The sequence below is a fragment of the Pseudophryne corroboree genome, chromosome 8 (genome assembly GCF_028390025.1).
Source record: "Pseudophryne corroboree isolate aPseCor3 chromosome 8, aPseCor3.hap2, whole genome shotgun sequence".
Taxonomy (NCBI): domain Eukaryota; kingdom Metazoa; phylum Chordata; class Amphibia; order Anura; family Myobatrachidae; genus Pseudophryne; species Pseudophryne corroboree.
In genome coordinates this window covers 186,007,463-186,022,015 of record NC_086451.1, presented here as the reverse complement: position 1 = coordinate 186,022,015, position 14,553 = coordinate 186,007,463, and the positions used below count along the sequence as shown (strand labels likewise).

The 14,553-nt window shown below is 42.4% G+C and overlaps 1 protein-coding gene across 3 annotated transcripts in view; it reads right to left on the bottom strand.

The window, feature by feature from the left end:
- The window catches only part of PLP1 (proteolipid protein 1), a 186,659-nt gene that overhangs the window by 109,443 nt on the left and 62,663 nt on the right, over positions 1–14,553 (bottom strand). For all 3 annotated transcript variants that reach the window (XM_063937007.1, XM_063937006.1, XM_063937008.1), the window contains exon 2: positions 5,042–5,228. In XM_063937007.1, the coding sequence (XP_063793077.1) occupies positions 5,042–5,228 (187 nt within the window). The remainder of the gene's footprint in view (positions 1–5,041; positions 5,229–14,553) is intronic.

Sequence of the window (14,553 nt, the reverse complement as noted above, 5' to 3'; positions counted from 1 at the left end):
TTCGCTGGGCGGAGAATCACGTAAGTGCACTGTCAGCAGTGTTCATTCCGGGAGTGGACAACTGGGAAGCAGACTTCCTCAGCAGGCACGACCTCCACCCGGGAGAGTGGGGACTTCATCAAGAAGTCTTCACGCAGATTGCAAGTCGGTGGGAACTGCCACAAGTAGACATGACAGCATCCCACCTCAACAAAAAGCTACAGAGGTAATGCGCCAGGTCAAGAGACCCTCAGGCGATAGCTGTAGATGCTCTAGTGACACCGTGGGTGTTCCAGTCGGTCTATGTATTTCCTCCTCTTCCTCTCATACCCAAGTTGCTGAGAATCATAAGAAGAAGAGGAGTGTGAACAATACTCATTGTTCCGGATTGGCTAAGAAGGACTTGGTATCCAGAGCTGCAAGAAATGCTCACAGAGGACCCATGGCCTCTGCCTCTAAGACAGGACCTGTTGCAACAGGGGCCCTGTCTGTTCCAAGACTTACCGCGGCTGCGTTTGACGGCATGGTGGTTGAACGCCAGATCCTAGCAGAAAAAGGCATTCCGGATGAGGTTATTCCTGCGCTGATAAAGGCTAGGAAGGACGTGACGGCTAAACATTATCACCGTATATGGCGAAAATATGTTTCTTGGTGTGAGGCCAGGAATGCCCCTACGGAGTATTTCCAGCTGGGCCGTTTCCTTCTCTTCCTACAGTCGGGAGTGACTTTGGGCCTAAAATTGGGTTCCATTAAGGTACAGATTTCGGCCCTATCCATTTTCTTTCAAAAAGAACTGGCTTCTCTTCCTGAAGTTCAGACGTTTGTAAAGGGAGTGCTGCATATTCAGCCTCCTTTTGTGCCTCCTTGGGATCTTAACGTGGTGTTGAGTTTCCTGAAGTCACACTGGTTTGAACCACTTAAAACCGTGAAGTAAAAATTTCTCACGTGGAAGGTGGTCATGCTATTAGCCTTGGCTTCAGACATGCGTGTGTCAGAATTAGCGGCTTTGTCACATAAAAGCCCCTATCTGGTTTTCCATATGGACAGGGCGGAATTGCGGACCCGTCCGCAATTTCTGCCAAAGGTGGTGTCATCTTTTCATATGAACCAGCCTATTGTGGTGCCTGTGGCTGCTCGTGACTTGGAGGATTCCAAGTTACTAGATGTGGTCAGGGCTTTGAAGGTTTATGTAGCCAGAACGGCTAGAGTCAGGAAAACTGAGTCACTGTTTATCCTGTATGCACCCAAAAAGCTGGGTGCTCCTGCTTCAAAGCAAACTATTGCTCACTGGATCTGTAACACGATTCAGCAGGCTCATTCTGCGGCAGGATTGCCACTGACAAAATCGGTAAAAGCCCATTCCACGAGGAAGGTGGGCTCTTCTTGGGCGGCTGCACGAGGGGTCTCGGCATTACAGCTTTGCCGAGCAGCTACTTGGTCGGGTTCAAACACTTTTGCAAAGTTCTACAAGTTTGATACCCTGGCTGAGGAGGACCTTGTGTTTGCTCATTCGGTGCTGCAGAGTCATCCGCACTCTCCCGCCCGTTTGGGAGCTTTGGTATAATCCCCATGGTCCTTACGGAGTCCCCAGCATCCACTAGGACGTTAGAGAAAATAAGATTTTACTTACCGGTAAATCTATTTCTCGTAGTCCGTAGTGGATGCTGGGCGCCCGTCCCAAGTGCGGACTTTTTCTGCAATGCTTTTATATAGTTATTGCTTATATAAGGGTTATGTTATAATTGCATCAGGGTTGATCTGATGCTCTATTGTTGTTCATACTGTTAACTGGGTAAGTTTATCACAAGTTATACGGCGTGATTGGTGTGGCTGGTATGAGTCTTGCCCTGGATTCCAAAATCCTTTCCTTGTACTGTCAGCTCTTCCGGGCAGATTCTTTAACTGAGGTCTGGAGGAGGGACATAGAGGGAGGAGCCAGAGCACACCAGTATCCAAATTTTTTCTGAAAGTGGCCTGTCTCCTGCGGAGCCCGTCTATTCCCCATGGTCCTTACGGAGTCCCCAGCATCCACTACGGACTACGAGAAATTGATTTACCGGTAAGCAAAAACTTTTTTTTGGTATATTGAACTTCATTCCCCATTTAGTCGCCCAGGTTTCAAGTTTAGAGAAATCATTATGCAGAGACTCCACATCTATTTCTGAATTAATTACCCTACACAGTTTAGTATCATCTGCAAAGATTGATACTGTACTTTCCAGGCCTATTTCTATGTCATTGATAAATATGTTGAACAGTAGTGGCCCGAGTACGGACCCTTGTGGTTTTCCGCTGACTACTAGTGTCCAGCTTGAGGACTTCCCGTTGACCACTACTGTCTGTACCCTGTTATCCAGCCAGTTACTTATCCATGTGCAAACAGTTTTTCCTAGGCCAAGCTCCTTTAATTTGATGATCAGTCTCCTGTGAGGCACTGTATCGTAGGCTTTTGCAACATCTAAGTAGACCACATTCACTGCTTTTCCCTGGTCGAGATTATTGCTCACTTCCTCGTAGAAGCTAATTAGGTTAGTTTGACATGATCTGTCCCTCACAACCCCATGCTGGTTCTTGCTAATAATCATAGTGGTCTGTAGATACTCCTGTATGCTATCCCTTAGAATTCCTTCCAATATTTTCCCCACTATTGATGTCAAACTAAATGGTCTGTAGTTACCCGGATGATTATTGGATCCCTTTTTAAATATTGGCACTACCTCAGCTATACGCCAATCCTTCGGGACCATTCCTGATCTAACTGAACTATTGAGAATCAAGTATCGTTGTCTTGCTAGTTCTGACCTAAGCTTCATAAGAACCCTTGGGTGAAGTCCATCAGGACCAGGTGATTTATTAATCTTAATTTTGCTTAGTCTCTCCCGGACTACTTCTTCACTTAAACAAGTATCTAACCATGAATCATTACTGTCACTGTCGTTATGTACTCCTCCCACCATCAGTTCTTCTCTGGTGAACACTGATGAAAAAAATGTATTCAGTATTTCTGCTTTTATTTCGTCATCATTTATCAATTCTCCAAATTCATCTTTTATAGGACCTATGTTCTCCTTTTTTAACCTTTTACTGTTTATGTATTTAAAAAACTTTTTAGGATTGGTTTTACTCTCTATAGCTATTTGCTTTTCATTTTCCATTTTAGCTGCACTTATTGCTTTTTAAAAATTTTTATTGCATTCCTTGTGATACTTGAATTACTCCTCCTTTCCATTAGATTTACATGCTTTGAAAGCATGCTTCTTGTTATCCATTTCTACCTTGACCTTCTTGTTAAGCTACATTGGTTTCAGTTTAGTACTCCATCGTTTACTGCCCATAGGGATAAATTTGTGAATATTGCTATCTAGCAACCCTTTTAAAGCATCCCACATTTCCGAAGTATTCTTGTTATGAAACAAAACTTCCCACTCAATGTCTTTAAGTGCACATCTCAATATTAGATGCATTGAACTGATGGAGCTAAATGCAATCTAACATGAGGTAAATAGATCAGTGTCCTTTTATTGCTATATGAAACTCAGATACAATAATATGTTAAAGAATACAAGGATCACTAACTAGCCCCAGAATATGCCCATGTACAGAACATTTTTATTTTGTGCAAAGTCCCCCCACACCCCTGCACATAACCACATAAACACCTACTTACTTATACCCCTTTTACACTCGCAGAAAAATCCCGGGATATTGCACGTGAACGCGCATCATCCCGGGATTTTTCTCAGTGTAAATGGGTACAGGGACAATTTCCCGGGACGAGCATCCCGGGATTTCATCCCAGGTCTAGAGCAGGGTTGAACCCGGGACCATCCCGGGAAGCTGCCAGTGTAAACGGGTATACCGGGTCAAGGCGACCCGGCACCCGTTCTCTTCATAGGAGGAGGCGGTGCTTGGAGAAGATTATCTCCAAGCACCGCCTCTGGGAGACTCAGCGGTGACGTCACTGACCCGGCAATATGCCGGGTCAGCCCGCTAATGTGAAAGGGTCATTCCCGGGAATGTGTCCCGGCAAATATACCGGGACACATTCCCGGGAATGAACTTTCCTGCGACTGTAAAAGAGGTATTACTGGTTTGGAAAGTGCACATGTAAATTCTCACTGCAGCATGTGCAGGCTGGCTATGTAATAAACTGTAAATTGCAGGAATCGGTGTGATTCCGGCAAGGCTGCATGGTTGTGTCTATGTTCCCTTCGTGATCAGGACCTGGAAGTGACATAATGAGAGGCACCTAAATGTTTACTCCGTTCTCCGTTTGTTTGAGGATAATATTTTTTTTTCTATGCACCATTTAACGTTCGCCATGCTTTGGGCTCGGTGTCTCGCTCCGCTCGCCACAGGTTACTATTCCAAATAGTTTATGACATGGACCCTGGGGCTTATGGAAAAGGTCCGCTCCACGAAGGGAAACTAGACGCTACCAAGGCGGCTTGTTTTTGTTTAAAGCAGCATTGATTTTTTAAATGGTAAAACCAAACTGGTTTTAACTTTTAACTTATAAATTATTGTTGCTTTAAAAGAAAGGGAACACTCACAAGAATCATGCCAATGCCTGCATCTTGTAGGCTATTACATTTTCCTCTATGAGTCAATTAAAAGTTTTACCTACTAGCAGTTTCTTGTCATCTTTTAATTCAACTATAATTGTCAAATTTAATACTGCTCACCTGTCCCTCATTTATGTCACAAGCAAGTATTTAGAGTCAAGGAACACAGGGACTGATACATTACCACATTTTAATATTTTATTGTCTTCGGATTTACTGTCTTCAGATGCTTTACCACATCCAATGCTTTCTCATTCTGTGAAGTCCATTCAGGTATCGGATACCTCTACTCCAAATCTGGACTATTGCATGATGGTGCAATATAAGATTTCAAAAATGTGCCCATCTGCATTCAGCAAGGATCAACTTGAACTGCTCAGCTCCTCCTGCTATATAGCTTGCTGAATAACATGGTAATATATACTGTACAAATTCACAGAAAACTATTTTTATTGCTGGTCTGTATTTTTGCAATTTTACAGAATTTTGATACTCACACATGAATGAGGTATTCATATTCCTGGTAATTCTTGGAAAAGTATGTTTCAATCAATTTCTCAGTTCCACTGAGAGCTTCATGGCCACATCCGCAAAACAGAGCCACACCGACAAAACAAAGGACAGTGGCAATGACTGAAGCAACTGGTACTCCAACCATACAGCGAACACAGCCATCGTGCCAGCCTAGAATCAAAAGTCAGAGGAGTTAAACAAAAATTAAACATTACAGTAGGTTAAGCAGGGAAGTGGGAGTAAGACATCGGCATAACACTTCTGAATAAAACAGAATAATTGAAGATTCAGAACTCAGGAAACATTTATATCCCTATCACACATGCAGCTAAATACCAAGTTTTTTGCATGTGAACGTGCATCAACTCGGGATTTCTGAATGTGTGAAAGAAAACAACCTGGGACTAAGTCCCGGGTCCCCGACCATGCTCCCAACCAGGGTCATGGAGTGGAGACCCAGGATTTTGCCGGCTTGCTAGACCCGTCAAATTTCCTGGATACATGTTTGAAAGCAGCATTAGAAGCATGTAGTGTATCACAGTTCTGAATGAATTGCCATGAGTAAAAATAATTCAGGCTCAAGAACTGAAATGAATAAAAAGAATAATAAAAAAAAGAATTTAATTAGAAATATTTGACACTGAATAGCATACCTTGTTGTTTCCTTACTTTGAGTCATACATGTTTATATCCACAATTTTTTGGGACTGTGGGACTCATTCAGGGGTGGATGCTACAGTAATTGCACCACCGATACATTCATGTATGCATTGGTGGTGTGAGAGTATGCCGCAGGAGGCATCTTGCACTAACAGACACTCACCGGTGGCTTCTCTTATCTGCTGCTGCCTCCAAAGAAGCAGCATCAGATCACTATCACAACCATTGGGAACAGCATTGGCCATCAGAGTGTGACTGATTGGGTGGATTCTAATTGCACCGCTGATACTCAGAGTGGCTGCCAAATCTCTGTTGCTGAGACCAGTAAATCTGCATCAGGAGAAGCAGCCACTGGCCTTGGCACGCCCAACAAAACAGACCTCATCTCCTGCCCCAGACAGCTGCAGCCTATCAAATAGATTGAGGCATCCAGGGTACTGTGATCAGGTTCGCTGACCCAAATACATCAGTCAGTTAAGAAAAATTTGGGATTGTTGGGGCTGAATCAGCAGCTATGTCTTGAACATTTTTATCCTTGAGTCAATATGGTACTTATAATGAGGACTAGTGTTGCTTTTGGCTAATTGAGAACTGCACAAAGAATATTGGGTACAGTATAGCAATGTTTGTGCAGTTGCAGATTTTGTGATGATTTTTGTAATGCCAGACAACTTTTAGGGCAGGCAACAAATTATATCTGTTATGGAAACATAAGTAAAAGGTATACTGCATACACTGAAAAGCCTTAGTTTCATGTAGTATTCCATATAGTTAAAAAAATAATTATTTTTTTTCCCCATTTTAAATAAATTATTCTTATATTGGTTTCTAGTTTGCAATTGTTTATTCCCACTATTTTTCATGGAACTGCTATTCTTATACTTTATATTTATAATGATTAGCCAGTAATCACTGACACGAACTGAGTGAAAAAAGAATCACAGGGCAGGAGCTAACATAAATGGACAGGATAGATTATTATTATTATTATTATTATTATTATTATTATTATTATTATTATTATCATTATCCTTTATTTATATGGCACCACAAGGGTTTCGCAGTGCCCAATTACAGAGTACATATGCACGTGATCAAAACAGGAAAACAGTGACATTATTATTATTATTATTATTATTATTATTATTATCCTCCTTTATTTATATGGCATATGAAGATGACAAAAATAGGAGTTATGAATCACAAAAAGAGTCACAAAAACACAGATAGAGAAGTGAGCCAGCAGCCCAGATTGGGTAATCATGCAGCATAGTGTTAAAGCTGACAGCCAGACCACGCTAAGCAAAGTTCAATAACACAAGACATTAAAAATGTAAACAGGGTACATATAGAACAAAATATGTCAGATAAAACTGAGGCACAGAGTGAGCCCACCATGGTCATTTGTAATCACAAAAAGATGCCCATGTAGTTTCATAGCAGTCACAGGGGCATAATCAATTTGCCGTAATAACCCATTTCGCAATTTAACACGGACAGGTATTTATTTATTTATTTTTTGCTGTACAATTATCTGTGCAATTTAACCCTTGTAAAATTTCATAGGATTTAACACAGCTTTTTTTCTCACAGACCCTGAGCAGGTGAATGTAGATTAATTGGACTCTATGGATCTTAATTGTTGTATACAAAATGTAACTTGTACAAAAATAATCCTGTTATTTCCCAATAAGAAACCTTGGTTGAATGGTGAGGTCCGTTCCCTGTTAAGATCTAGGGACAAGACATTCAGATATAAGGATAGTGTAGCATATAAAATTGCCCATTCAAACTTGAAGAAAGGTACTGTACAGTATGTATCTAACTTGGGTGTTTCTAAAAGAACTGAGATTCACTTTAGGAAATTTGGTGATTCAAGGTCAATGTGGAAAGGGATTAAGCATATAACTCATTTTAAATTCTCTAATTCTGGTATTCATAAGGTAGGTGGCCCTACTGCAGATGAGTTCAATAAATGTTAATGCAAGGTTTAAGGAGGCTAATTTGATTCCTGTAGTGAAAATATGTGATAGCTCTCTGAATCTGAGTCTGTCTAAGGGTGCCCACAAACGGCACGATATAGCTGCCAATCCGACGAATTGGAACAATATAGGAGCTATATCATTCTGTGTGTGGGCATGATGTCATCCATTGTGTGCATCCGTGAGGTTGTCCGCCTGCGTCGCTGATCTTTCAGCATGTTCAAAAGATCAACGATGCGGGCGGGCAATCCCATGCAGCGCTATGCGTAGGAGGGCCGGCATAGTGGGCGGTCGGGCACCGGTTCGCCCCGTGTGTGAGGACCGCCTGATATATCTGCCCTTGGACACTCTGTCGAATTGGCTCCACATGTCGCTTCAACGCTTTGTGTACGTAAAACTAATGCTAAGAATGTTTGAGGTCAGGATTGTATTCTGGGTAGAGTTTTATGTTGGAGTGTGTTGACAAGCTAGCTGGTATCTTTACTAAGATATTTAACTTCTCACTAGCTCAGTGTGTCATTCCGAGAGGTTTTAAAACTACTATGATCAGTCTGATCCCTAAATCTACATCAGTATCTGGTCTAAAATATTATCTTCCCATTGCCCTCACATCATTATCTTAGAACTGTTTGGATATTATGGGACACCTTAAGATTGGCATCCAGGTGGGTTTTGATCACCATCAGTTTACATATAGGTCAAATGGATCCACCAAGGATGCTGCTCTTACGGTTCTCTACCAAGTTCTCTGTTATCTAGAGATTAAAGACTCATATGCAAGATTGTAGATTGTGGATTATAGTCCTGCCGTCTACACTGTTTGTGTCGACTGTGCTAACTGCCACACTTCAAGAGATTGGTTATGCTGTTTAATTGATTGATTCATTTTTTGACTGACCATCACAGTCGGTCAGGATAGGTGCTTGTACTCGACTGCACTCATTAAATATAGGAGTCCCTCGGGCGGGTGTATTAAGCCAATTATTATATTCTCTTTATGCATCTAAATATATTGCAAGTACAGACTCAGAGTTCAATTTTATTGCTACATTTGTGGATGACACTATGATAGTGGATTTAGTTAGTGATGGGGATGAGGACAGTTACAGGGAAGACATGGAGCAGCTTGTAAAATGGGGGAGGAAAATTATTTGCTTTTAAACAGTAAGAAAATCAAGGAGGTAGTTATATATTTTAAGAGATCTAGGAAAACTTCCCCTCTGCATTATTTTTGTATGGCTTGGAGGTTGCAGTGGTCAGCAGATTTAAGTTTTTATGAATTACTATTTATCTATCATGGTCTTCTCAAATTACAGCTGTAGTTGGGAAGGCTCAGCAACACCTTTTTGCTTAAGAAGACACTGGGCAACAGGTTTACCAAGACCTATTCTTTGACCTAGCCCTAAGCATAGGCAAATGCCTAGGGCATGCAGGTCCGATGGGTGACATTGCCAGCGAGAGCTATGCTACCAAATGCAGCATGGCCCCAGCTCCCGCCCTCCACTGTCGCTTGTCGCTGCCGGCATCAGCAGCCAATGCCGGCCCGCTGTCAGGTCCCATTGCGGACGACATCATGCTGAGTACCAAACTTATGTTTAAACTTTTAATGTTGTTGTAAAAACAGGATTTTGATACCTACCAGTAAATCCTTTTCTCCTAGTCCGTAGAGGATGCTAAGGTCCACTTCATGACCATGGGGGTATAGACGGTTCCGCAGGAGCCATGGAAACTCTTAAGACTTTTCAATGGGTGTGAACTGACTTCTCCCTCTATGCCCCTCCTCCAGACCTCAGTTATAGGGAGATGGACATTTCGAGGAAAGGATTTACTTTAAACTAGTGGTGAGATACATACCAGCTCACACCTCAACCATGCCGCACGACATGGCATTCAATATAACACACGCCAACAGGCATGAACTAATTACAGCAACATGCTGCAACTAATATAACACAACTTGTGTAACTCTAAAAAAACTGCAAGTAAAGTACGCACTGGGACGGGCACCCAGCATCCTCTACGGACTAAGAGAAAAGGATTTACCGGTAGGTATCAAAATCCTGTTTTCTCATACGTCCTAGAGGATGCTGGGATCCACTTCATGACCATGGGGTTTATATTAAAGCTCCAGTAAGGGCGGGAAAGTGCGGATGACCCTGCAGCACCCATTGACCGAACTTGAGGTCTTCATCAGCCAAGGTGTCAAACTTGTAGAATTTTGCAAATGTGTTTGACCCTGACCAAGTAGCTGCTCGGCAATGCCGAGACCCCTCCCGGGCAGCCGCCCAGGATGAGCCTACTTTCCTAGTGGAATGGGCCTTCACTGACGTCGGTAACAACAATCCAGCCATAGTATGAGCGTGCTGAATCGTACTTCTGATCCAACGCGCAATAGTCTGCTTGGAAGCAGGACACCCAATCTTGTTGGGAGCATACAGAACAAACAAAGACATTGTTTTCCGTATTCGAGCTGTTCTAGCGACATAAATCTTCAAAGCCCTAACCACATCTAGAGACTTTGACTCAGTGAACATGTCAGTAACTACTGGCACCACAATAGGTTGGTTTATGTGGAAAGATGAAACCACCTTCGGAAGAAAATGCTGACGAGTCCTCAACTCTGCCCTATCTTCATGGAAGATCAGGTAAGGGCTCTTGTGAGACAAGGCCCCCAATTCAGACACCCGCCGTGCGGATGCCAATGCCAAAAGCATCACCACTTTCCAAGTGAGAAACTTCAACTCTATCTCTTGTAGAGGCTCAAACCAATCTGACTGAAGGAACTGCAACACCACGTTAAGGTCCCATGGTGCCACTGGAGGCACAAATGGAGGCTGGATGTGTAGAACCACTTTCACGAAGGTCTGAACCTCTGGAAGAGAGGCCAATTGTTTTTGGAAGAACACTGACAAGGCCGAAATCTGTACCTTGATTGATCCCAATCGGTGGCCCGCCCCCACACCAGCCTGCAGAAAATGGAGAAAATGTCCCAACTGAAACTCTTCCGTAGGAGCCTTCTTGGATTCACACCAAGACACATATTTTCTCCAAATACGGTGGTAATGTTTCAACGTTACTCCTTTCCTGGCCTGAATAAGGGTGGGGATGACTTCCTTGGGAATACCCTTTCAGGCTAGGATCCGGCGCTCAACAGCCATGCCGTCAAACATAGCCGCAGTAAGTCTTGATACACGCATGGCCCCTGCTGTTACATTGTCCGACTGGATCTATACGGGATGATCTTGAAGAAGATGTACCGCCTGATGAAGGCTATTGTAAATGGCTCTCAATTCCAGCACGTTTATGTGAAGGCAGGCTTCCTGACTTGACCATTTTCCCTGGAAGCTTTCTCCCTGAGTGACGGCTCAGCCTCAGAGACTTTCATCCGTGGTTACCAGGAGCCAGTCCTGAATCCCGAACCTGCGTCCCTCTAGTAGGTGAGAACTGTGTAGCCACCACAGGAGCGAAGTCCTGGCTTTTGACCACTTGTCCAACAGGCATGGAACCTGCCAAACTGTATGGCCTTGTAGGCCGCCACCATTTTCCCCAACAACCGAATGCACTGATGGATCGACACACTTGATGGTTTCAATATTTGTTTTACCATTTTCTGGATTTCCAGAGCCTTTTCCACTGGAAGAAAAACTCTCTGAACTTCTGTGTCCAGAATCATCCCAAGAAAAGACAGTCTTGTCGTCGGTTCCAACTGTGACTTTGGATAATTTATGATCCAACCGTGTTGTTGGAGTATCGACAGGGAGAGTGTGATGTTTTGTAACAACTTCTCCCTGGATCTCGCATTTATCAGGAGATCGTCTAGATATGGAATTATATTGACTCCTTTTTGACGCAGGAGAACCATCATTTCCGCCCTCATCTTGGTGAATACCCTCGTGGAGAGACCGAAAGGTAACGTTTGGAATTGGTAATGGCAATCCTGAACTGCAAATCTCAGATAAGCCTGGTGAGGAGGATAAATGGGAACATGCAGGTAAGCATCCTTTATGTATTTTAGAGAAACTCAGTAGAGCTCCTCAGAGTGCATCCAGTCTGCCTGGGCACATTTCTAAAACTGAGGTCTGGAGGTGGGGCATAGAGGGAGGAGCCAGTTCACATCTATTGAAAAGTTTTAAGAGTGTCCATGGCTCCTGCGGAACCGTCTATACCCCCATGGTCATGAAGTGGACCCCAGCATCCTCTAGGACGTATGAGAAAATATCATGACATGCTTCAGAACTTCTGGGGCACTTCATTACTGATTAATAAGGCCCTTATTTGTTTTTAATTGGCTAATTTGGCCAATAATTACATTCCATTTTGGGTAATATTCTGCAAAATACAGATTACTGGGTTAAAAGATGTGGGACAGATATATTGGGGTGTTATATGGATGAGACAGGTGTTCCAAGTGGGAGTTACAGATGGGGTTTTTTTTAACACATTTTAAAAGGTTCTTTAAAAGGACCCAAAATTAAACTTTTCAGACATTTTGATGCACCCCATATTAATTTAGAGCATTTATTTGCAGGAAAACATTTGCCTTCTATAATACTTAAACAGTTATTAAAAATCAGCCAATTGAAACCTTTTAAGAACTGTAAATATTTTGTATTGGCCACTAATAAACATGTATACTGTTAACCAATTTTTATTTGCACTTATTTAGGGTAAGGCTGATTTCTCCATTTCTCTCCATATTTAATGCAATTAGTAACAGCCAGATTTACCATGTGAGTGCTCTTTCCAATTGAGTTAGTCATGAAATGTATAAATGAGCATGTATAGATATGCTAAGTGAAATTAATGTGTAATAGGCCTATTAAATCAAGTCACTGTAAACAAAAATGTTACTGATGCTAACTGAATATGCCACATAAAAGGATGCTCACTGATGTCAACTGTACTAGCAAACCTGTGCTATTAAAGTCGACTGCAGTCACAGAAGGATCAACTGTGGCCACAGATCAGCATTCTTTAGGATCTCCAGAGGCATTCAGAAGTCTAGCCGGGTTTCTTAGGTTATCCAGAAGCCAGGATTTTCACTCGAACCAAGAAATTTGGGTAAAATAAAAATAGTTAGAGCAAGAGCTACAGTATGTATATGGTAATTGGGGTACCACAGCCATCAGAAGCAACTGGTAGAAACACCGGCAAAATAGTCAACTGTTGAAACTGTGATGTTTATATTAGAACAAGTCAGAAAGGGGGCTTTAAACAGAAGGCAGTACAATAATTATTTCTGAACCAAAATGTTTTAAAATAATTGCAGAAACAGCTTGGACAACCTCAGGTGATGTGACAATACATAATTTGTGACTGACAGAGAAACAGAGAGATCGTCTGGATGGGAAGTCTAAAAAGTAAACAAAACTAACTTAGAGGATGGTGGAGTGACAGACCGAGCTACTGGAGAGGAGGGCAGGTTGACAGACATACTCCCTGGAGAGGAATGCTGGCTGACAGATAGCATTTCATGGGGATTGTGCAGGACAACAGACAGAACCTCTGTAGAGGTGGGCAGGGTGACGGACTTAATCCTTGAAGAAGAAAGCAGTTTGACAGACAAAATCCATAGGGATTTGTTCTCATTCTCTATTACATAAAGCTCGTCTTTTGCAGCTCTAAGCATTTGATTGCCAATTCCTTTGATTGGGATAGGGTCACATTGATTAACATGGTGAGCAACTCCTCACTGTGAAATGCCTTGTTTCACCTGAATTGATATTCCAATAGTCTTTTCTACAGCTATCTTTAATACTCACGGCTGGTTCATCTCCGCCTTTGCATTGCTTACTTTGCACAAGAGTCACATTATTTTACTTGCACTCAGTTGGCTTGTGACAATTATAGCACTTCAACCTGATTTTTTTCTATTTTTCACTTTTTGTATGCAATGGAGCTTCTTGGAGCTGTAGTTAATTTGCTATGTGTCTGCATTAATTTTGTTGTATTTGCTTCTAATGCCACAACTAGATAGTCAAATTTAGATGTTAAGTTTTGTAGCATTGCTGTAGCAATCTAATTATCATCTACTTACACTCCAAAAGTCATTAGTTGCTGAGAAAAGGGCTCATTCCCAGTTGAGCGCTCGTTAGCTACTTTTAGCAGCCGTGCAAACGCATAGTCGCCGCCCATGGGGGAGTGTATTTTTTGCTTTTCAAGTGTGTGAACGCATGTGCAGCAGCGTGGGCCGAAAAAGTTTTTTGCATTTTCTGAGTAGCTCTAGACTTACTCAGCCCTTGCAATCACTTCAGCCTGTCCGATCCCAGAATTGACGTCAGACAACCGCCCTGCAAATGCTTGGACACGCCTGCATTTTTCCAAACACTCCCAGAAAACGGCCAGATGACACCCAGAAACGCCTTCTTCCTGTCAATCTTCTTGCGATCGGCTGTGTGAATGGATTAGTCGCTAGAAGCTTTGCACAGCAACAATGCTGTTTGTACCCGTACGACGCGCGTGCACATTGCGGTGCATACTCATGCGCAGTTTTGTTGTTTTTTTACCGGCAGCGAGCGATCAACTTGGAATGACCCCCGTTGTCCGTACAAAATACTTCTCCTGTACTAGAGTCAGGAAAAAGTGGCCTGAATAGAGTATGGGAGGTGGAAATAATTATGATAACCAACTATGGAATTTGTAGCCACTAAGGTAAGTGAATAGTTGGTGGTGCTCCCTAAAATCAGATATAGAATATCTTGGAAAACAGAAAAGAGAAGCTTATTTTTATGGGCAATCTTGTACAGTATATGTTTGTAGTACACAAACATATACAAGAGTGCCCCTAAAAGGAGTCTTGTTATTTCTGTTTCCAAGTTAGTTACTGAGAGACAGACGTCATTTTGTCTATGTAG